This window comes from Athene cunicularia, assembly GCF_003259725.1.
Source record: "Athene cunicularia isolate RWA chromosome 9 unlocalized genomic scaffold, athCun1 chr9_part1, whole genome shotgun sequence".
Lineage (NCBI taxonomy): Eukaryota > Metazoa > Chordata > Aves > Strigiformes > Strigidae > Athene > Athene cunicularia.
In genome coordinates this window covers 12,431,148-12,455,968 of record NW_020799110.1, presented here as the reverse complement: position 1 = coordinate 12,455,968, position 24,821 = coordinate 12,431,148, and the positions used below count along the sequence as shown (strand labels likewise).

Genomic DNA, 24,821 nt, shown 5'->3' with positions numbered 1-24,821 from the left:
CTTTTAATAGCCACAAATTTGAGAGGTCTTTTCTTCGTTTCCACACAAAGGTGCAGAAATATCCTTCATTGCAAATAACCACTATGCCTGCTGTGAGAGGCTCTGCACATGATTTCAATTGCCTTTTACATAGAAAATAGGAATAATACTTTGCATTTATAGACTTTAAAACTACTTTGCAGACAATCAAGTCTCAAAACCCCCACTGTGATACAGGAGGCAAACATTATACCCATTTTACAGAGGAAACTAAAAGGGAAAAAGGTTAAACTACCCAGCCTAGAGCCAGGAAGGAGACATCTGAGAAATGAGGCATGTTACCAAGGCCTATCTAGACCCACGCCTGCTCTTCTTAGTGAACAGTTAACTCCTCTGCTCTCAAACTTATATACAGCAGGGTGTACACACTAAACGGCAAGTGGCCACATCATTTATCTGTATTACGAGCATATTTAATCTTCTATAGATATTTCTGTTAACAACAGAGAGTGCTTGGAATTGCATGAGGCCACTTATTCCATTTTCTAGCATGTGCGGCAGTAGAAAAGTTGTTGACAACTAGAAGTTAACCAAACATTTATTTTTAGAACCTAAGTCCGACGTTATAGTGTCTGGACTCATAACTACCCATTTCTCTGACATTAAGCTGAGCTACCACATGAGAAAATTGCTAGAATGATAGTATTTCCAGGGCATACTGAGTCACTGTCCAACATCTAAAATGGGAAATAAAATAATTTCTCAGAAACTCTCAGCACAGTGGGAGAAAAAGTTTGCAGGAACTCAGCTTATGTAGAAAAATTCAGTTTTCTACCCTAAAACAGGTTCCTTGGCACTGAACACACTTTTTTTTTTTTTCATTTCCCAATGACAGAAAAACAATTAGGTCCCATGGTATGGACTTCTAGGCATTATCTAGTATTTAGAACAATTATGAAGCAACACCACTAACATTTTAAAGGTGATAACCAGGGAGCAGCAGCAGCCCTGTGCAGACTCAGAAGTTCGTATAATTTTTTGCTTTGATCGGATCCATCCTAGCATGTGCTGTGGTCCCTGCCTGGAGGCTCTTTCTGACCAGTCCCTGGAGAAAGATGCTCAGGAACCTCGGCCCTGCCTACAGTAGGAATTCCCACCCCAAGTGAGACCACCTAGGCTTGTCTCCTCAGAGGCCCATGGGGAATGCTAATGTAAAAGAGCAGGAAAGTCCCTAGGGCAGTGGTTTTCTGCCTCTTAATTTGCATGCCTTTTTTTTTTTCCTCCCTCGGATGCGCAGGCCCCCCACATAATGAATTTAAGCTTCCAACAAGGAGCCATCATAGATCAGGTGGAAGTACAGCTCAGAAGTAATTTGCTGATGCTTGGGATTTGCAAGGTGAAAGCCGCTGATCTACTGTACAGGTACGGGATAGCCTGTCCTCCAGAGAAGCAGCTATCTATGGTCTCACAGTTAATCATTAACTCCTAAATGGAAGCAGAAGGGTTGACGAGGGTTTACAACTGCATGTCCTTTTTATCCTTTTTAAAAGCAGAAACAGATGTTTCCAGCCACCACAAACCTCCATTCCACAAACCTCTTACTCTGGCTGTTACCTTGGGGTAGTGATTTCCAAAAGCTGAATTTAAAAAAAAACAAAAAACAAATTAATTGTGTTGCTGGAAGGTTCAGAGGAGAGTTGGGACAGAGAGTCAGAGGCTGAATGCATTCCCTCACACAGCAGCACGCCTCCTGCACGTTCAGAAGGCAGAAGACAGCATGGGAAAATCCTGTTCTAACACTGTTTTTTCTGCTGGTAATCAGGGTCTTCAAGACTGCCAGTTCAACTGGAGAAGAGCCCTGGAAAGTCTTCTGCTTTGTCAGCGACAGGGTTTCAAGTATAAACCCCATCTCACGTGTCAGTACGCAGTCTGGACGCTTTTGCTAGCGTTAATTTAAATTTCTAAACAAGTATCAGACCCTACCAATTGTGTAATGGGGAAGAAGTTAATTTTACCTGAAGTCTGGGGTGTTTCCCCTGCCTTTTGTCTCCCACTTTAAATTGATGTCATCTTGAGTTAAAAAAAAAAAAAAAAAAAAAGGAGGGGGGGACGACACGGGATATTTTTGCTATGTGCAGATATGAATCGTGCATTTTCCATCTTTTAACTAACAAACAAGAGAGGAAAAAAAAGTTAATTTTGCTATCAGCCTGCTGTGTTATAAATAAAAATAATAGGTACATTCACAGATTTTAAACATTTTACAGCCACTGCTGCAAAAAGCAATTTTAATTTATAACCACGGAGTCTTGCAAAACATATAACGAAGACATAACAAAATGGAATGTTTATCCTGTGGCTCCCATTAGACCTCTTCCGTTCAATGGTTGTAACTAATGACTTGTTTTTCCACTTTTGTATTGGAAGCCTTATTATTGGGCTGCACTGAGCATACCTTATTTGATTTCCCTAGCAATGTCTGCACCTCTTGCTGAAGCCTGCAATTAGATGTTTATGAAATAATATTAAAAAGCTGCATAATCTCGTCTGTGGTCAAAAATGTAAAAAAAAAAAAAAAAGCCAGCAACAAACCAGCCCTGTTTGTATAATATCATTCTGAGTACAATAGAGTAATGTTCACTCCAGTGCATGTGTCCTTTTGACTAACCACTTCTATCTGACAACCTTTTTTTGGCAACAGAACACATTGTACTTTTTGGATAATTGACTGCAGAATATAATGTTGTTTATTCAAAAGCGGGTCACACGGAACTGAGCTTCCAGTTGTCTTCATCCTTTTACCTTTCTTATCTTCATGCTGTTTAAATTTATGCTGAATTTCTTTTAATTACACTTATGGTTTTAATTGCTGTACTGTTTTTATTCACCAGAAGGTGATCTGATGGTGAAAGGGTAAAGAAAGGCGGGTGGGAAGCTGAATTCAGATTTGCAAACTATATTTGGACATACTTATTGGTGACCAATCTTCAAAGAAACAAACACAAGCACATGCATTTCCAACACCCTCTGCTATCTACAGGGACACGTTTGTCTGGAATATCTTTGTACTTAAAATCTACTAGAAAGACTCATCCACCACTTGGCTCAGTGATCTGGGAAATTCAACAGCAGCAAAAGCCCCAGTTTTAAGCTTTAGTCTTGGGGTACAAGCACCCTTAGGGAAAATGATGTGGAAACATGCAGAAGTCATGAAAAGTCATGATAAATCTACATTATGGGAAATGTAGTTAAGGAAAAGGGCTTAGGAGAAAGTTTTAACTTAAGTATTCAAATGAGGCTGTGTAAGAATTGTGTTTCTAAAGCATATTCTTGGGGTGCAGCCTGAGGAAAGAGAGGTCACAAATAAGAGTTTCTTAACAGGAGGGAGAAAGGACTTTGATGTGGCAAAGAAAACTAAGGAGCCTTCTTCTAACACAAGCTGGAGAAGGAGGTCCCTCTCTGATGCTGGTCATCAGACCAGGGGAACATGATAGACACCTGGGACTTGAAATCTGCAAGATACTCATGGAACTGAGGTTTACAAGAGTACTAACGTTGCAGGGCACTTCTTCACGAAGATTTCCCCAGTCATCAACTTAGACTGAAAAATAAAACCCACCAGGCTACCTGGTGACAGCTGAGAAGGAATCTATCAGTGGCAAATATACGGCAGGATCTTTCTTGGCCACTTATACAATATTCTTCCCTGAAAAAGCCATGAGTTTTCACTTCAAGCTCTCTCACAGCAAGAACAGAAAGGCGATTCATTTAATGAGAGACCAGCTCTCACAAAGCTGGAGGAAACCCCTGAAAAAAATATTCTTCAGGTGTTGGTAAAATAGAGTCTAACTAGGCAATAACAGGATGAAAATTATTATAGCTAATCTGCTGTATTATAGCTCAGGCGTGGTTCTATTTGACTGATGACTAAAGTAATCCTAATACGTCAGTTTAAATTACTGCCAATTCATTTGAGGAAATTTTGTTTGTTTGTTTAGAAAAAGATTTAATTGGGGGGGATGAGTGATACTGACAGTAATAATAATTCATCTGTCTGTGCTGGTGCTAAACCACACCGTGGAAAATCCTTGCTAATGCTAGATTGATCAGCTAACACACAGCAGCTCTGCTCTTCTAATTTGTTTTATGTAGCTGACTTTAGACAGCACATTTCAATCTGGACTATTTTGAGGATCCATGTAAAACTAAGTCACTACCCTGTTACTGTGGATAAAGAAACATATGAATACTACTCTGCTACAAGCAAGACACAGTTCATCTGATATTTTTGCAAGCAGTGAGAATACACTGCATTTGGAACAAAGAAGAAAATGTGATTGGAAAGTTTAGAGCCCTTAAATTAATTCCCTAGACAAAAAGTTGAGGCACCATATTCATATTATCATGTTATGTAACTTGCTCTGGAGCCAGGCAGCTACTAAGTGAAATAGTATGAGTTATAAAAACAAAATATTGTTGTGAAAACAATTTTACAGCTTTATAATTCACTATTATTTTCATTTAAGAACAAAACTGTCAGTATAATTGCAGATTCTCTTTGCCTTGCAGGAGTTCTTTCAGCTTGTGATAGGAAACCTTTTTTTTTTTTTAAAACTTTTTTTTCCCCCCCAAAGGCTGCTATTTAATTTACTATATTGTGTTTCTTTATAGTTATTCAGAGGTAAATCTTAACAAGAAGCCCATTATGTGGGGACCTAAGTCAGTTTAGTACCAGAACATTTATGATCAGTAAATGTAACTGTATATTGCCAACTATTTCTTACCATTACTCTTGGAGGAAAAAATACTCTATCAGCTGCCATTATAGACTACTTTCTATTCTTTATAACTGCATATCTGTTTCAGGTGGGATCCTACATGGCTTGCACTGCTCACTATGCACTATGACCGTTTTCTAGCTTGCCTGCTCATAGAAGTACTAGCCTATCAATGGAGAGATGAACCATCTTTTAAATTGTGCACAGCTCCCTACACAAAGCAGTGCTTTAGTAAGAAACCACTACTATAATATGTGTACATGTGTCATTAAGAACTGGATTAAGACCACAAATATGCTTCACAGAGGTCAGTGGGAAAATCACCCAAATGTAGGACAATCCATTCCAAATGACATGACCTAAATGTCACATCACCCAAAGCATCACTACAATGTGAGCAGTTCCTTATCACTGGAATGACCATCGGGTCATAAGCCCAAGACATTTCACCACCAACAGGGCAGCCAGAGCCCTGCTCACCTCAAACAGAAGAGCCATCCAATGACACCAAGATGCTCCATGTATTCTAGTTCTTGCCAGCTCTACTAATCAACTGGTGCCTAAGCTTGGGCAAGTTTCCCTACCTATTCATGTCCTAGCTTCATTGCAGTAAACTTGACAATGACACAGAGGTTATTTGCTAGAAGAACATCACCACCACATGCTCTGGTACTTTGGCTTTGGAAGAATTACGATGTGGTTGGACTTGAGTGTATTTTAGAATGGAAGGAAACAGTTCCTACAGTAATCAAGAGCACCATCACACACAACAGCCAGAGTATGCCTGTGAATTAATTAAGTGGCACTCACTTTTATGGGTGCTGCTTTTAGAACTGAAAGCTGTAAACTGGTAGCAATGCCAACCGTCCTTGCCTCATCATGCCACAGACCAGGCTGCCCATTATAGACCTGAGCTCAGTCAGCCCCAAGGTTCAGGCAAGCACCATTGCTCAAAAAACAGACAGCATCCCCATCAGATGTTCCCTTCTGCCTATGGGTAAATATACGCTCATGACATTTTATGGCCTCAGATACAAAATTCTTATCTGTCAGACTGTAACATGATCTGGCAGTGTCTGTCAAGGTAGACACTTGGTTATCAAGGGTTAAACAGCACAGAAACAGAGCCCTTAATTAACTTCAAGGTTTCCCCATGCCTTATCATGTATGGAGGCATTGTCCCCAGCTTATTTTAAGAAGGAGCAAGTAAGAACATCCAGGTATTATGCCAAAAGCTTCTTTCTCAATTATTCGTCTTATATTACTAACCCATTGTGGCTGACTAAAGGCTAAAGCTGCAAAAGCTGCACCCTGAAGCTGTAAATTTAAGTTGGTTTTTCAGTACATGCTGACCTGACTTGCTCCTGTAACTGCAGGCTCCCTGTTATCTTTAACTTCAAGGTAATTGTTTGGCAACTTGTCGTTTCTCTATTTCAGGAAAGCAACTCAAATATATGATTCCTAAGAGACAAATCTGATTAATTGCTCTGTCATCAGCTGGTTCCTGATAATACATGGAGTGCTTAAATAATAAAAATACAATACAAGGAACAAACAGTAAAGTTCTGAAATGAGGATGTTAAAGACATTTCAAGCCAATAACTGGGCTCTTTTGAAAGTTTAGGGTATAAATCAGACTGTGTCAGATTCCCACAGTCGGGATAAGCACAGCGTTCTGAAAACACCTATTTGCACCTCTGGCCAGCACCTTTTCACCAGAAAATCCTGAAGAAATCCACAGAGATTTTGATGCAGAGGTTTATAATATCATGAAGAGGAAAAAAACATTCTCAACGCCAGAGCACCACCAAGTCCTAAGTCTGCGTTTCTCAATTCATTAGACACCACTGCCTTCTTCCCCTCCTCCTCCTTTTAACAGAAGGAACAGCATTTTATTTAATCCACCTAGAAGCAATGACAGAGTCAGAGCTGGTACACAGCTAGTGATGGTTCGAACTCGGAATTACTGTTTTGTGAAGAATGTCAACATTTTGACGGTTGTTGCTATTCTCAGGGTAAAAAGGAACTGCATATTCATCTGGAAATTTTGAAATGTCACGTTGAAATCGCAAATTCAGCTCTGAATTTTGGAATTTTGCCTTTTATTTCATTGTACATTAGCTTTCTATCTCTTTTAATCACTAAATGCCAAAGTAGAATATTTTAAATAAGCCTTTTCATTTTACTTGTTTCTGCTTTATTTTAGCATTTTAAAACTATGGGAATCCACTGTCTCACACTGACAGAAAACCAACTTCAACCATCATTTTACACCGTCTCTGAATCCCATCCAGTGGAAATTTTTGATACGTGACTTTTGGGAAGAAAACACTTGGGTGGAGATATGAGATTTTGTGGGAGAAGACACTCAGGAGGAGGCAGGCAGTGTACAGTAAGCTGCCTGCCTTTCTCCACAAGCAAAAAGCAACACTAAGAAAGAATATATCCCTGTGACAGCAGGAGGGAATCTGGCAGATTGCATTTATTCATCTGTAGAGAACAAAAAATTCCTAGTCGCTAGATTAACAGCAAACAGCAAGTGCATTAGTCTCAGTTCAAACGCAAGTGCCGGAGGTATCTACTTTACGTGAGTGATGGCAGACTGTAAAAATTATTAAACCAGTACAAGAGAAGTGCATCAGTCATAGCAAAGGACACTGGTGAGCAGATGTTTCTGAGGCAAAGATGAAACTTCCAAGTGAATGTCTCCATCACAGGTATTAAATCAGTGGAAAAACTGACAAAGGCTGTGTAAAATGAGAAAACAGTGAGCTGTCCCAGTCTCCTTTTGGGCACTGCACGTTTCATGAGACCATATCAATACTGGCTGCAGCAGGCAGCAAAGAAACACAACCTCCAGCAGAGCGGAAACGATGCGGCGGTTGAGGTCTGCTAATCACGAGTAGCCACCACCATCTAAACCATGCCAAAAGCATAAGCTGCTTCGTTAATTTTACCTCCTGATTTCCAGCTGTCTCCCCCCACTCAATGTCCACAGTGCTCACCTCGAAGGGCTGACTGAAGAGGAGATCATGCTCCATATGCACCGACGCTTTTATATGGGTAAATGGGGACAATGTGGCTGGTGTGGCCTAACTGGGTTAGGGGATTTGTACACTTGTGCCGTGTTAGTGAGAACAGACACAGCTACCAAAGGACACTGCTCCTTTACTCCTTCCAGCAAATCTGCAGCAAAGGACCACGGATTTGGATTCGAAAATAAATCAGAGCTACAAGACAACCTTTGTCCTCCCCAAATTGACAGAGTGCTCTCAAGTTGAGTTTTGTTAAGATTTCCACCATTCTGGACCAAAACCACAAGCTGTCTTAATTTATTTCAGTGGCACCCAGTCTAGATGCCAAAAACGTGTAGGTCCCTCCAGGAGGGAATATGTTTCCTCAGGCTTATAAGTAGATTCAGAAAGAGGAAGGAGAATACAAGGGATCTGAGACCTAGGAAGGACAGACCTCCCAGGTGTCTACAGTAGCCATCCCTCAAATACACCAGGAGCCACACGAGGTCCCTGAAAGATCCACAAAGCTACCTGGAAGACATGCAATAGTGTCTCAAAACCACTCAAACATGACTGAAGCCAGTGAAAGGACCTAGACTTATTTGGAGGTATAACAACAAAGGTATTTGGTGTCTTAACCAGTCCAGCACAGAAACATTTTGTGGTAGCTAAGCTGGTCAGTGGTGGGAGTTTTGTCAACTCTGTTTTGGCCACAGGGCAAACTTGCAGGAGTTTTCCACGTAAGAAACTGGCTTTGCCATTTCTGTTTTCTGCTGTGGACATCTTGGTGGCAGAAACCAGTGTAACAAATGAGTCACCCTGGTCTTTTCCTTCCTGGCCTTTGGGAGGGGAGAAGTTAAGAGAGAAGCTTCAGATTTTGACTTGGTCTTAGCGGGCACAGCACCGCTGGCAAAAAGCATGAGTAGCTAGTCATGTCACATGTTGCTGTGATGGTCTCATGACAACTCTGCTGCTGCTCCTACAGAAATCCCCACGACCTACCATCCAGAGGAGAAAGCTCTTGAGGCTTTTGGCCAGGAATGCCCTTGAAGCACGTGAAGGTTTAAACGAGGACATGCACTCCACCAGTTCATTTCCTAAGTAGGACTTGGGCATTAATGCTAGATGGGTGCTATAAAAGACTAACATGCACAGAGGTTTCACATGCATGACTCTCACTTCCATAGCTGGCCCAAGGACAGAATGCAACGCAGCGTGTGAGTAAAACTCATTGTTCTCAGTGGGCTTTAAAAACCAGTACAGATTATTTGCTGTTCCCATACCAATCCAGATTTATTTTGGATCAGCAGCGACTTCAACACGATTAGTACACAGCAAAAAACACAGAGCCACAGTACTGTGAACCTCTTCCTAGCCAAAATGCAAAATATAAACATGCTTTATTTGGTTTACCTTTTAAAAACCCTAACCAAATTTAATAAAAAATTTTACCTCTCACAGTGATGGATCACGGCATGTATTAGAATTAAGGACCATGAACTTCTAATCTGACATGGATTTGTTACAACATCCTTAACATTTTGCACATAAAGTGCGTTCAAAATTAAGAATGCACTTTTTTGAATACATTTAGAATTTGTTTTATATTTTAAGATCATTCTCTTGCAAGAAGAAAAATTCCTAAAGGTCTTGCATTTTATGTGATACGCATTAATGCCTGCTTCTTACCCTGGCTTCTCAAATAAATTTTCTTAACTGAAAGGCCTCAAACCAACCCTGACAAGGCAAAACACAACAAAATGCAGAAGCCAGTTGTGTGTAGGAAAATATGTTAAAATTTACGTGGCAACAAACAAGTCAAATTACAGTGACAATTCTCCTTGTCAGATATCTGGCTCTAACGTAGCCTACCTTTTTTCCCTGTAAATAAAATTAATTTCAAAGTTGATTTTATGAATGAGTTGGTCTCCAAAGGAAGAGAACAGCATGCAGTAAAAGTGGACAACACTGCGTCAACTGTCGTTTTAATACCATGCATTTCCTGTTAAGACTGTAAAGTAACCTTCAATTCTTCACCACTTAAACTATATATGTTACAAAGCAGCAATCAAGCAGAGTCTGCAACCAATAAGTTAGAGAAGAATTGTAAATTCAAAAGTGAAATAGATATGCAGATATTTAGCAGGCTGGAAGGGAATGAAGGTTCTGGCGGGATTTATCACCAGGCAGATAATAGTCTGTTTTGTAGGAGAACTGAAATTATTTTAAAAGTGATATATATGAAGTATTTCTGCATGCGTATTTGCAAATGCCACGTGCACACACACAAACATATATACAAAAATATATATATGCATACATGAAACCCCAAACTTGAGCTAAATTAAATTGTCCCCCCAGCTTTGTAATGCAAATGAGACTAACAGGCTTGTGCTGTTTGTGGTTCGAGATGATTTGTGTTTCCATAGAGATGCTGACTGAACTAAAGTTTTTGAATTTTTTATATATATAAGCCTACTTGTATCTATAAAAGTCTAAATATGGATCTGCTGTACCTCAGCATTTCCTCAGTAACTCCACTGGAACCACAACGATTTACACCAGTTAAGGCTATGTGCAAATTTTGTGTCTTTCACTGTTTTCCAATTTAAGCTCTATACAAAGTACCTGCGGAGCTGAGAGTTTATTACTTCTCTCCCCACTCCTAGCTTCTTGGTAAGGAAGGGAAAGAAAAGAGAAAAAGCAGTTTCTTAACTGTTAGTAGATAATATTTCAAGGACTTCTGTAATTTATTGCCCTCTCTAAACTGCCTGGAGAAACATCTTTACCTTCAAAAGTTCCCACTGTCAGGAAATCTGGAATTCAGGCAAAACAGTCTGTGTGATGCTAGTGAAGGAAAATGCCAAAAGGACAGACTTTCTGTTACATGTCAGAAGCTTCTTCCCCCGCAAGCAGGCACAAGTTGAAGAGCAGGGATGTGTTGACACAAGCAGGGTGGGCCTGGGCAGCGATGGCTTCACTGCTTACCCACCTGGGCTTGCCTGTCCTCACCCTTCAGTGGACCCTACGCTTGTCATACACTACGAGGACCCCACAAAGCTGAAGTGCCTGTGTCTCCCCCAGAGCCACATTAGAGACAGCCACCAGCAGAAGCGACAAAAGCCAGCCAGGGTCAAAGTTTGGGCAGAGAAACCAGGCAGACTGGTTTAACTATTTCAAATTGGCTTTGCTTTATGAGGTCCGGGCACCAGTTCAAGCAGATGGAGGCGACCCAGCATACCATCACTCAAGAGGAAAATCAGAGCTGAGCTCTGTGGGAACTCATTTCCATGTGGTTTCAGTGATAAGTGTTTTTTGAACAGCGACACGCCAGAGGTCAACCTCCGCAATCGCTCTGAACCACAATCAAACCCAGCCTCTAGCATACCTCCCATCTGTCTGAGAAGGGGAAGGTTTTGTCCGGCGAACCAAAGGTGTCCACAGGCACATAGAGCGGGAGCTCACACCCAACCTCTCCTTTGATCATGGAAGGGCCCAGAAGGGAAGGCCAAGTGCAGCAGTGCCCCATGGAGGTGTGGCCAGCGAGTCCTCGGGCAGCGGCATGTCAGAGGGACGCAACCTCCCTCCTGCCCGCAGGGTGACACTGTCTCGCTGACGGTGGCCGATGGTGTTTCTAAGCCCTTACAAAAGCCTCTTTTTCCAAACAAGACTAGAGTTGTCTATTTCCAGCTTTTAAGAAGCCATATGGAGGCATGCCTGCCTCAGGACTCTGCAGGAACCATTTAATCCCCCACACCCCCTTGCAGGGAGGGTCCCAGGGCCCGTTCAGTGAACTCCACTCCCCCAGGAAGGCTGGCGAGCGCCCACATCTCCTACCTTCTGCTGCAGCGCAGGCGGCTGCGGGGCCAGCACCGGGTCGGTGATGTAGGTCTTCTTCGTGCTGGGCGGCTGGTAGAGCCCAGGAGGAGCCTGGCCCATGGTGTTACTAGCAGGATACGCTGGCTCGGCCTTCCAGGAGCTCTGTGGCACATAGGGCGCTTCGGAGCCATTCCTCCCCCCATACCCCCCGTAGTAGGGGTCCTGGTAGCGGCCCTGTGGAGGTGCATAGCTGTAGGCGGGCTCTGAGGGCCGGGTGGGCGGCGGGGCGTAGCCATAGTCGGGCCCGTGGGGCTGCGGAGGGCCGTACTGCGGGGCACCGGGCGGGCGGGCCGGCGGGGCAGCGTAGGGCCTGTAAGAATTCACTTAGATCAAAGCAAAATACGGAGGTGTCCCTGTCCCTGGCTCTGCTCCTAACCACTGCTGGTTGAAAGGTTGGAGTGACCCCAAAGAAGGCAAATGTTACACACGGCTCATTAAAGGGCAGAAAACGGGCCAGGATTCCCGAGAGTTTCAGAGGTCAGCTCCCACCACAGCAGCCCTGTAACCTTGCACCAGTGCCCCAGGCACAGCAGCACTCCAGCAGTCGGGGAAGAAAGAGGTTCACAGCAAGTGACACTGCTTCCCGCAATTTGGCCACCAAATGAAAATTTAATGCAGTGACACTATCCTAATAGGCGTCATACATCCTTCTGTCTGTACCTGTTTGTCTGGTTTACCTCTTATTTAAATCCCACGTCCAAAAACACCAGTGTGGAAGGACATCTTTGTTAAAGAGCTAACAATGTGAAACAGTTTCTGAACACTGAAGATCACCCTTAAGTCTTTTCATTACATCAGAGAAGAGCAAACTTGAATTTCAGGAGTTCAGGATTAGGTAAAATTTCTTGCCTCTCTATTTTCCTTTATTCCAAAAGAGTACCTGATTTTCATTCCTTCCTATACAGAGATGCACTGAAGTGAAGACATACAGTTCGACAGTATTTCTTTGCTGTTGCACTTAACACTATAGTTATATGAGGTTATATCTCATCCAAACTTCCTGCACCAGGCTTGATCTCACCCGCGATCCGGTTGATAACCTGTAAGTTCACAGCAGCCCAACGTCAGACCAACTCAGTCCTCACTGATGGTTGTCTTCACGCTAAAGCATGTGCCACCTTTCCCTAAACAACCAGTCTTGTATTTGTCCCCAGGTGTTCCTGCTTTATGCAGACACCCTGACCTCGACTCACTGCCCCATCATCCTCTTGCTGGGACTGCTGGACAGGGGAGGGAGCGGTGGGGGTTCATGGGGACACCCCACGCACAAGCTCTGCCCGGGCCAGAGAAATCCTCTGCCTGGTCAGCAGGTGGCGGCAATAAATTGCTGCTAAACCAACCCGGGCCAGTGGCTTGAGAGGAACTTCAACCACCCATTTCTCTGGACCTCCAAGCATACTAAACTCACCTTCCACTGAAGGTGGGAGAAAGGGAGACACACCCCACCCGTGTCCCAACATTTGGCAAAAACTGCATATGAAAAGGGAGATAAGAGCAAGCCACTCAACCTCTAGTCCACAACCCACAAGCAAGTCTACCAAAGGAATAAAGAAGCTCTGCTACCCAACTGACAGCTCGTCCCTAGCAATGTGTAAATACATTTTTGCCAATGCATTGGTAAAGACCTTACTCCTGCAATCACACCTTCAGGGCAAACCTCCCGTGAGAGTAAACCTCCCATGAAGAATCACTATAAATGAGAAAAAAAACAGGCAAATAAGACCATCAATCTGCTTTGAGAGATGTAAAAGATGTGTATGCAGAGGTGGGGAATAATAAGGCAGCAAACTTCTGCTGGAGAAAAACATCTCAATGTGTTCAAACCCTGACCTTGCTAACAGATCCATGACAAAGCAGTACACAGACCGAAGAGGTTTCGAAACTGGGAGCAAAGAAGAGCTGAAGCATGTCTCAGTTGAACTGCAAGGGCAGAGGCAGGTTAAGGGTCTGTAGCCCTCCATTAATACTACCTGATTCTTCTATTTCTTAAACATCCGAGGAGGAGCAGGCATTCCTCAATCCCTGTGTCAAAGCACAACTGCACCAGCACTCATTGCTAGCAAGAAAACTTCCTTTCTGTAAGACTTATTCTCCCATGTCAGCTTGACATTTATGCCTGGGAGTGCTAGAAACTTTCTCATTTCTTCACCTATTTTATTCTTGTAAATGACAGTAGTTTGTCCACTTACTGTAATGGGATGAAAGGTCCACAACGCGGCACTGTGTAATTACCACCAGAAAAGCATTTTTCTTTTCCATGTGAAGAGGGAGAAGGTAGATAATGTTTTAAAGACAATAGCTTATTAGGGGGAAAGCCTGAACAAAACCAGAAATAAGCCCTGTTCATCACATCTTATGTTTGTGAATGCACACTCTGGAAGCAGGTGATGACAGACTGCAAGTAAAGCTCTTGCAATGAAAGTCTATTCCACCCCAAGGACTGGGGGATTTTCATTTTACATATAAACATGCACATAACACTTCATGTGTGGATGCTAGTCTCCTGCCTGGACTGAAATACACCTTAAGAATGAATGATAACCCCTTTCTCCAAAAAACCTCTCACTGCCTATTGACTGGCACTCTGAAAGGCTCTGAGCAGCTCCCATGTTTGACACTACAAAGAGGATGAGCTGAGAGTCTCCCCTCCTACACCAGAGCCTGGTGAAGAAAGGCGGCAAGTTGGGGGTGTCCCAGTCAGAGACCAAGCTTTGCCATCAACTTCACAGCAAAAGCTCAAGCTAACAAGTACTGGCTGCATTGTGGCATTCAAACCACAGGCTGCCCTGAGGAGGAGGAAGTTTGCATCAGTAGGAGTCCCCAGAGGCACCCTGCATGACTCATTCTGAATTCCTCAGAGGGTGCTGGGCAAGTGTGTGATGAAAGATGGGCTTTAGGGGGAGGAAGAGGGTGTAAGGCTAGTTACTGTGGTGTAGTAGAGAAATGGGACATGTTAGAGGAAACTTAACACTACTGGAACGCTGGTGATTTATGGGGATGCAGAAAGGAATACTGGCTGTACCTCCTGAGCAAGGGCACAGGTGAGGTATCACCATAAATCCTCTGCCCTTTTGCTTGAGCGCGACATGGGTGGCCACAGTCCAGCCTGTTGCATGTTGAGCCACGCACTCAAATATCACCCGGGCTTAAACTTCTAGATTATTAATGGATTAAGAAAAGACTTTATAAGCACTCATGAACTATGGACAAGATTCCTGCTCTGAGGACAGTCATGTGCAGAAGGTACTCAGATACCATGGGGAAGAGTGATTTCAACAGATGTCTGGAAGGCACTAGGAGGACAGGAGGGATGGATGAAGCTATAAAGTGCCAGGTAGATGGAGAGCGAGTAATGAAGGGAAAGCTGGAAAGGGCTGCCTATATCACTGGGTACAGTCCTAGCAAAACATATGACTGTCACAAATGTTTCATCCAAATGAGTCCACAGAACTTTTGTTAGCGTACCAAAGTAGACTCACCCAAAAGCACACTGAAGTGACAGCCCAGAAGCACGAAAACAAGTAGAAACAGGAGAAAGACAAGGGAGAAAAACAAAGAGTGGATTCATAGGAGTGCAGGCATCCCTTCCTCCAGCAGCTCCTGGACAGCTCATTTCAAAACCATATTGCAAGTGACCATCGCAGCCAAATGCGCTCTCTGACATCCTCTAAGGGCTGTTTGCAGAGGAAGACAGGCTTTCCTCTGCTCGCCATGCACTAGATGAAACTGTCTGACACACTTCGCAAGTGCAAATTAGAACCATGCTACTTACCATCAACTCCTTGAAAATTCATATTTGCAAAGACAGAGTAAACTAGAAACCCCAGGTGCTGATAATGCAGAGTTGTTAAGAGAAACGAATAGGAGGGAGTTAAATTCAGAACCTCATCTACCACAAGCATTATAATACTTTTTTTTTTTTTTTTTTAATGGGGAAAGCACAAGAACCTTGTTTAAACACAGATGGAAGTACCTAAATGTTCTGCCTCTTCTACAAATGAATTATCCAGCAGTTCAAATAAAGGTGAACTAATACTGACAAAATCAAGTAAAACTCAATCAATGTGGGAGGAAAAAAACCCCAAAACACTTCTAAAAAAAGTTACCATGTGTAACCATGAGGGGAATCAATTTGCTTGGTAACTCCTGCCCTGTGTTCTTAAATGCAGTGAAAAGTTTATAAACATTTGGAGGAGTTTCTTGTATCAACAAGTATTGAGTTTCTTGTATCAATGATCAAACAATCATAGACGAGAAGTCTATGGTGGTGTGATAAAATTGTGCTGTCCTAGGGGTCTGTCAAAGCTGGGTATCTAGATTCAAATCTACCCTGGTAGGGAAACCTGAAATCCTGAGTATCTGTGCAATTCTTCATTCTGTAGAAATTATTTACATAGATCTTAAATTAAATTCAACATACACCTACAACTAAAGTCATCACATAGGTACTAGGGATGAAACCTGTTGTTTCACAAAAATTAGCCTATAATTCTATACCATTTGTCAGGGTTAAATCTTAAACAGAGTACAGAATAACTACAGCCTACAGCAGGATCATGATTCTATGTGATCAGCTGGAACCCTTATGAAAAGGATTTCATTCTCCTTTTATTTTGTACATTTGTGGAGTATTTTCTATAGAATCCCTTCAGTTATTCAGTTTCACAGACTGGATCAAAAATGCCAACACAAAGTTTATCACATTCTATTCAATTCTCCAGGCATTCTTCATAAAGGTACAGTTGAATAGCTTTAGCCCTTTAGCTGTCAAATTATCACATATAAAGATACATTACTCCAGCTCAGTGGTTTTCAACCTTTATGCACGGCAGCCTCCAAATGTTTTTCAGGAGAGACATGCTCCTTTACAGAGGGAGTTAATCTACTGGCAATAAACATGGTTTTTGAAGTTACCTTTCACTGAATTATTCTTAGTTACCTTAGGAGTGATCCACGGACCCCCAGGGTTTCCAGAGCACAGGTTGAGAACCACAGCTCTAGCTGGGGCTGTCTTTGTTGAGTATTTCAGTCACTATTTACTCCAGGCTAGAATGAAACAACCCTTCTTCCTCAAAAGGCAGAAACCTGGGAACTACCAGCAGGCGGAACCCAGGATGCAGCTTCCCAGGGGGCTGCCAGTTCACAGTGCTGGTGCAGCATCTCTCTTCCTAACTCAGCCACTCTTCTGCATGATCCACGGGCACGAGTTCAGCTGAAACGTGGGGTCAGCTCAGGCATGCACCAGCTGAAATTTTTAAAGTGTCTCTCAGTGGTGGTGGTGGTGGTTGGAGGCCTGGGTGGGAAAGGCAGCGAAGGGTGGAAAATTAACTTGGCTTCTCCTGACACCATGGATTGGCATTCATCTCGGCTAGCTGGAGGTGCTTAAAACTCTCTGTGAAATGCATCTCCACGGGGTCATTTATCCTATTCTAATATTAAAGCCTAAACCAGGGGAGATGAATCATCCACTGGGGGAATCTACTTCACTCCACTGACTGTAAAAGAAGCATAAAACCAGCCAGGACAAGTCACTGAATATTTAGACAGCACAAGTTAGTGGAGACAAATTCCACAATAAGCAGGTAATTTTGATGTGACTGTAAGAAGCACAGACACCTTTCCCCTGCATTAAGTGGACTGCCACTCAAGCTCAGCTAGTGCTGCACACCGAGAGATTTCGGAGCGCCAGCAGCTCAGACAATCAGTCGGGACCCTGCCATGCCATGCAGCCAACACAACACCAAGAGGCCAGGCGCCAAAGGCATCTCCACTGTACGCAGGGGGGTGACCTGGGTGGGCCGTCCTTTCCCACCTCCTTTCCCACCTCTGGGCTGAACACTGGATCTCACTGGAACTGGAGCTGCTGCCTTGCCAGAGCAGTGGCTGGGCTGAGACTCCCTCCTGCCTAAGGTAGCAGATCCCAGATCCCTCTCAATTTGGGAAGGATAACCCCAGAGAAGAATCAAATACTCTGCTTTGAAACCTGGGCCTTAGGTACCTGAAAATGTGAACAGGCATTTTACGGGGTTTCCTGACGTGCAGACACTTCTAGCTCCTGCTGATTTTAAATTCTGTATTTGAACAAGCTGCCTTACTACTCATAATATACGGCCAGGTTCCCCTGAACATATCCTCTTTTTCTATCAAAAATAACATCTGGGTGAAAAAGAGAAATCTGGCCTTTCATTTGGGACTTGCAAATACCTGGAGTCCTGGTAGAGTTCCAGCTGGGTTGCTAAATGTCTAGAGATCCTAGGCAGATACACTGCTCCCATTAAGCATACCTGATGCATTTTCAATACACCGGATTTTCTGGCCTTCTTTACAATGTCCAGATACTAGGCCAAGCCCACTGAGGACACATCAGTCCCCTCTGCACTGCTGCTACGTGGTGCACACAGCTAAACACAATTTCTTCATGTGTCAAAATGCACTTAGAATCTGGTCCAAAATTTTGAAGTCTCATCCAAAACCTTAAAGCCCTCAGCCACAACACATTTATAATCAGATGAAACGTTTCTTTACAGTTTTCTCTCATTTCTAGTTTACAGCTGACAAGCGAGTGTCATGAAGGCATGGGCTGTGCATGGATCAGCAGCCACACTCATACTTCCCAGATGTGTTTCTATGGGATTCAGCGTGCTGGCTTGATCACCAGAAGCTATCAAGGTATGCAATGGATTGCTCCTAGGCATTATACCAAAAGAAGAGGAGAAATCTAATAAAGTGTTCATCTCTGGTTCTCAAATGAAGAGAATACCTTACAGATGCCATAAAGCGTTACAAGAACACAACTGCTTCTGAACTTTGATCTGTTTTTCAGCTGCTACCATCGGTGGAAAAGGAGTCAACACAGCTATTAATGTTTCTGTTCACAACCTCTTTTGTACTCCTTGTGATGGCCCAGCTGGAAACAAAAGGGAGAAGAGGGTGCACAAAAGAAAGGGTGATAACAAGTTGACCTCCAATATTTTATCATGGAAAGCAGCCTTTCAAAACTGACCCGTGCAGTTACAGACACACACCTCGGTTCAGCCTGCAGTACGGGTGTCAAGTGTTTTGGGCAATCTGGGTTTCCACTTTCCAACACTCCATTAATTCCAAAGAGCCTGAATACATCTGAGATGTTTGGTCTCCAAAACACAACAGTGTTATGCCAGGGAAGAATTTTGCTTTTCCTTCTCAGTTTCCTATTTACTTTTTTATTTGTTTATCCCAATGCTATCACTATGATGACTACTATGAGCTTTTTTTATTCATTTTTCCCTTTCTGATGAGTGATCATCTGGTATTTATGAGAAGGACTATGGGAGAGACCAATTTTAAAAGCTGTGCAAACAATTGACCTAAATACTTCTAGCTCTGGTAGATAGTCAAGGGCCATAATTTTAGCTTAATTCATTGAAAGGGCTAGTTACGATTAAAACTCTATTTAATCAATTCCACTTGACCAGTTCAAATGCAGTAGCAATTTCATCTACAAGAACATCGTGTATCAGAATGAAAAATATCTTTGTCAAAAAGCAACAGAAGATGCCAGTCACCAGAAGTTAAATGTTTTTGGGATTCATCTCGGGATATTTCTGTAATTTCCCACTCTCATCACTAAAATGACAAATAGTGCCAGTCTGGACCTCAGGAACATGCAATGGCAGTCCCCTGCACTGGCTGAATTGGTGGCACATCGACTCAGCAACACATTACATAAGGAGCCGTGCACCACAGAACTACTGAACACAGTCCCAGGACAGAAGACCACAAAAAGGGTAGAGCAGTGCCAGGCAAGTCCCTGTGTGCATGAAGAAGTGAAACCGAGCTCCTTATGAAGCACCTTCTCTAAGGCTTAGCAACATGGGAATGTCTAAAGCATTTCCATTCAGCAAACTGGGCCCTTCTAATGGGCTGAACAAGTCTCCTTGCTTAATTTGGGCAAAATGTTGCTCTGCCTGACAAATGGGAAGCCCCCACCCCCCTATAAATATGAACTTTGGGTAAGCAAAGTATTTTTATGACTTTTGCTATTACTAAGCTAGTGAAGCTTGAAGTATCATAATTACACCACAAGAAAAACATTTTTTTCTTCCTTTTATAGCTTGCTATTTGTAATGGAAAAGAAGCTCGTGTGCATGATAAACATGGGCAGGTTGGAGTTACACAAATTATGCTGCTATCCATGGATGTGTATCATGATTATAAAAAATGGATTAAAAAGGTATAATGGAAGATGAGTAAGGAGAAGAGATGTGCACCTGTGAGTGACAGGACAAAATACAGGTATTCATGAAGTCTTCTGGAGAAGTCTTCTACAATTTATTTGGAAAAGTTATCATTTGCTATTGTGTGTTGAACAACAGATTTAAGGAACAGTCCAAAAACTCTATAAAAGCTTCTCATTGTCTACTAAATTGCAGAGGAGTTTTCAAGTGTTTATAGGGTATACAAGCTTTCTTCATTTATTAATTCTAGAGAACATTAAAAGAGTGTGCATATGCACACATAAATAATATGAAATACATATGCACTCAGACACCACTTGGTTTACTTTGTGTTACTTGTTATTTGTTTACGATTCCATTTATTTGCTGCAGTGCTTGCATTTATAACCTATTTATCTTTTCAAATTCCAAAAGTCTATTAAACCAGATTTTAAAAATTATCCTACCAGAGGGCATAAACATTTTTGAATGTTAGTATTGTCTCTATTTCCTGTAAAAAACATGTGTTTTTATTCTTCTTTTCCCCACATTTTAAAGCCTGTGCGAATAGTAGTACAGAAGAGCAGAAGCATCAGCGAACAATTCCATGTTCATATAACATCTGCTTTCTTATGGTTCCCTTGAGGTCCAGAACCCACTGTCATCCAGCAATATTTTTAGTGGGCTACAAAATGATTCAAGTTAGTAACCTGAGTGGTTAGCAGCAGAGAAAAACTATACTGCCTCACCAGAAAAATAACAGCTCAACCAAAAAAAAAAAAAAAATGTAAAAGACAGGCAGATGTGACAGAGAGGTTATTTTCCTATTAGGTCCAATGTACACCTTTCCAAAAGGCTCATGAGCTCCAACAACAGGTCAAATTTAACTGTTTTCCCAGATGGCTCCTTCTGGGAAGCGAAGTGGAACGTTCCCTCATTTATCCGTCTGCCTGGGTTATCACCACTGCCCGAAATACCTTAGTCTTTCCACAGTATCACAGATTCCAGGTATGATGTTGAAAAACCTATCTGATTGGAAAGGTTTTCTTTCACCTGATGTGGCTTTTTAAATTATTCTATAGGTATATAAATACATACACCAAGATACACAGAATTTACCCACTGCAACATGTCTAGTCAAAACACCAGGGCAGTACTGTAAAAAGCCAGGAAAGTGAAAGAGCATTAATTTATAGCGCAAGAAAAAATGCCATCTGTACCACAGAAATACTCAACTATAAGACAAAACAGAAAGTTAAAATATTTCTAAAGTATTAACTCAGAATAATCACTGCTTCCTCACTGTTTTCCTCTCTTCATAGAGAACATATAATTACATTAAATGTAGATTTAATAAAGTGTTTCCTCAAAAGACACATTGATAAAAATTTAGAATCATAACAGCATCACTCTAAAAAGCCTGTGTAAAGCAATCTCAAATCCATTGCCTCACCAGGCTTGGTTCTGTTGCAAATGGCATAATAAATTAATCCAGTTCTCCTAAATACGCCTTGAGGAAACAAAACCACAAATAGCCATTGTAAGTTTTAATATAAAAAACACAAAAAAACGAAGAACAAGAAAAAACATCTCTTCATTCTTGACCAGAATGCAAGAGCTGTGTTTTTAACAACTGATATTGCTGAATAGGTTATATACTTAGTCCAAAAGTCAACTTTTTCCCCACATACTAGTTTCATACCACACTCAGCTCAGCAGTTTTAAGAAAAAAAAAAAAAAAAAAGTTGCTAAACTTCATCAATAATAACCTAATGAGCCCAATTAAGTTATGATTTATCATTTTCCTTGCTTACACCATTCTTAGACCAAAATAACATCCCAAGACATTTGCTCCATGGCTGCTGATTGGGTTAAGGTTAACACAGTCACAGCTGAGAACCAGAATATTCTCCGCTACCTCTTGCTGCCTGAGTTAAATTTTTTTAAAAGTGCCTTATATAAAGCCACATTCTGATCTCAGCGACACTGGTGCCAGCTTAAGCACGTCTGTTGACTCCAGAAGATTTACTCCAAATGCACTGGATGTTGCAGATCAAGATTTGGCCTACTACTGTCTTTGAATTTGGAAGGTTTTTCTCCCCGCTGGGAGCACAGCAGAAGTTTCTATGCAAACTGTAACAAATCCTACAGATCTAACCTCCTCCAGGTAATAATCGTCTAGCTTTGCTTAAACTCATCATGTAAGGAGATCGTGGCAAATCATGCTGCTGCAACCTGAAAGAAAGCAAATGAAATTTATAATCAAGGCTAAATATAGCCTGCACCTGACTAAACCTCAGCACCTCCAAGCACCCAGCTTGGCACACAACGGCAGCAGCACTGACCAGTCCAGCTCTCGGGCCAGCTGTGCACCCTGACTTCTGCACCCATCCACAGACACTTTTGCATCAGGATTAAAAACAAGCGTGCTAATTCAAAACAAACAGACATATTCTCCCTCTCTCCTCACTTTTCTCCTTCTGGTGGATGTATAAATGCATACTGATGGCTACTGGGATTTATAGCCTAACCGATTTTGACATTTTTAACTTCAGAATTTGAAACAGTGACCTTCTAGCCCTCGGGCAGGAGTGCTAAATGCTAAACACTCTGGGACTAGGGAGTATTAATTTAGTCCTTCTGAGCAGCTTGGCTTCAACAATGTTCTAACAAGGGCTCAACGCTCTCCAAAACTCAGCAGTGGACGCCCAAAAACTGCAAGGAATTTTGGATCCAAACTGGAGTTTCGTGGCTTTCATTCTTGTTTGTCACAGGTCAAATTAAGCTCCAGACCTGAACTTGAGAGCAGGGGGGAGAATTCAGGTCTAGATCTGAACTTACAGTGGAATTAAATCGTATTTCATCTCTAGTTTTTTTTTTTTTTTTTTTTTTTTTTTTTTTTTTTTTCAGTTCATGACGTATTTGTATTTTAAGAAAAATAATTATGCACGGAGCAAGCGTCCTGGCATCACAAGTCATCAATAAATCTCCTTTCCATAACAACCCACAAGAATTCACTGCAGGACCCAATTGTTAAAACACAAAGCAATGACATTCTATAAGCTTTCAGAAGTATCATTCTAGCCCTTGTGGACTCGCTGAATTCTCTAAATGAGTCAGTGGCCTCTCAACGGAATTCTCAAAACTTAGGTTAAGCCAGGTTAATTCCCTCCCCCCTTTAATTTAGAAGTCCAGCTGCAGTGTGTGGCTTTCCAGTGAAAAGATCTAAATGCAGAGCCCATTCACCCTGAACAGGAAATCTCATGGGGCCTGATGCTGACCTCTTCCTAAAAGCTAGAGATAAACCATGCTAACAGGAAAAAAAAATGGGATTTCCACAGCCTCATAGCCCATGTGATGTGAAAATCAATATTCCTCTTAGATGACACCAATCATTTTCTGCTGAAGGCCAGAGGACCACAGTTGGAGTTACTCTGGTTGGGGAGGGTGAAAGGGTAGCTGTAAGAAATGAAGGATGAGGAGAGCAAACACTTCAATCAGAGCAGGGACAAGGGAGACACCAAAACCAGTCCTTCTAACCAAAGTAAGTGAGCAGACATGGCATTGGGGTTGGGCACAGGGCTTCAGCGAGGCGGGACTAGGAGAGGACACGCACTCTGCCCCGCACGCCCTCCTTGCTGGGAGGTGAGATAATGGATACTCCTTTGCTCTGTCAAGGCTACTTGTGACAACTACAGCTTGCAGCACAGCATCCTGCTTTAGCTACCTTGACTCTAACTAACGCTGCAATCCTAAAATGAAAGTTTTTTCTGGGCAGATGCATCATATCATACTCCTCATAAAGAGATAACCTCTGCTGTAAGCAGCTCAAGTTTTTGTACCCCCACCTCTACTCTGCTAGAAGATTATTTCAAAATATCACTGCCCGGCTTGTTAGAAAAAACCCTAAATTTCCAGACTAAGTATTTCACATCCAGTTCATCCTTAGGAACAGGTGCAACAAAAATCACAGCAGGTCATGCCGTTAATGTCGATGATCTGTACAAATTTGGTAGAAGCCAATAACTGTCTTAAACCTTTAGCAGCACTACAGTTTTTACCAGTGAAAATATATCCTAAGGAAGAAAAGTTTTGCCTCATCTGTAATTAATTCTTTTTTTAATAATAAAAGAAACCTCCTGGATTTTTTTTTTTAAAGGAAAAGATGGAAAAGAAAAAAAGGAGAAAAAAAGGAAAAATGGAAAAAGGAAAAAAGGAAGAAGGAAAAGAAATAGTTTATCCTCCTACTGCTGCTAGAAATATTTAATTGAGGATTTTGGAATTAGTTTTAAAAAAGTACTTTTTAAGATTGCAGAAAAAGCTTAAAACATGATAAAAGCTCAACAGCCTGTTGGAAAACTAAGAAGAAAATGAAATTTTTTTTTTTAAGGGAAAATACAAATGATTTTAAACTGAACCTATGATATTTTTAACAGCTGGAACTGATAATGCTGAACTCAGCCATCATTCTACTATATTTAGTTTTGTATCTATCAAAGTCCACATGACTTTTCCATGAGACAGACAGATATATAGGCTGATAGACAGATGGATAGATACATAAAAAGAAAAAGGAAAAATATCATTAGGAAAGGGAACATTTTCTTGTCTGTTCTTTCAGTATGATTTTTTTTTTCATTTCAATTTCTACCTTATTATTTCCTATAAGTAGAAACAGATTTTTCTCTCTTTCAAAAAATTCTTAAACAGAAAACCTCCTTTGACAGTTTCAGCAGTAGATTAATCACTTTTGCAACCCACAAAAAAAAAGTTTTCTGGAAAGCATAACTGTCTGTAAATGTAAATGACAGAATTACTCTCTCTTATGCTTAGACGCCTACACATGCTCTCACTTCCATGACTCAGCACCAGATAAAAGCTTGTGAGATAATAAGTAGCAAACTTTCCTTTAGAACAATAAAAAAGCTTAAAAAACCTGTCATACTCCACCACCACCACCCCTGCCCCCCCCCCCC

General features: G+C 41.8%; 1 protein-coding gene across 1 annotated transcript in view; it reads right to left on the bottom strand.

Annotated features, from left to right (window-relative positions):
* Positions 1-24,821, bottom strand: part of LPP (LIM domain containing preferred translocation partner in lipoma) — a 305,874-nt gene that overhangs the window by 104,283 nt on the left and 176,770 nt on the right. Inside the window, exons 7-8 of the mRNA XM_026854985.1 lie at positions 13,059-13,120; positions 11,609-11,960 (exon numbers count right to left, since the gene is read on the bottom strand). Of these exons, the coding sequence (XP_026710786.1) occupies positions 11,609-11,960; positions 13,059-13,120 (414 nt within the window). The remainder of the gene's footprint in view (positions 1-11,608; positions 11,961-13,058; positions 13,121-24,821) is intronic.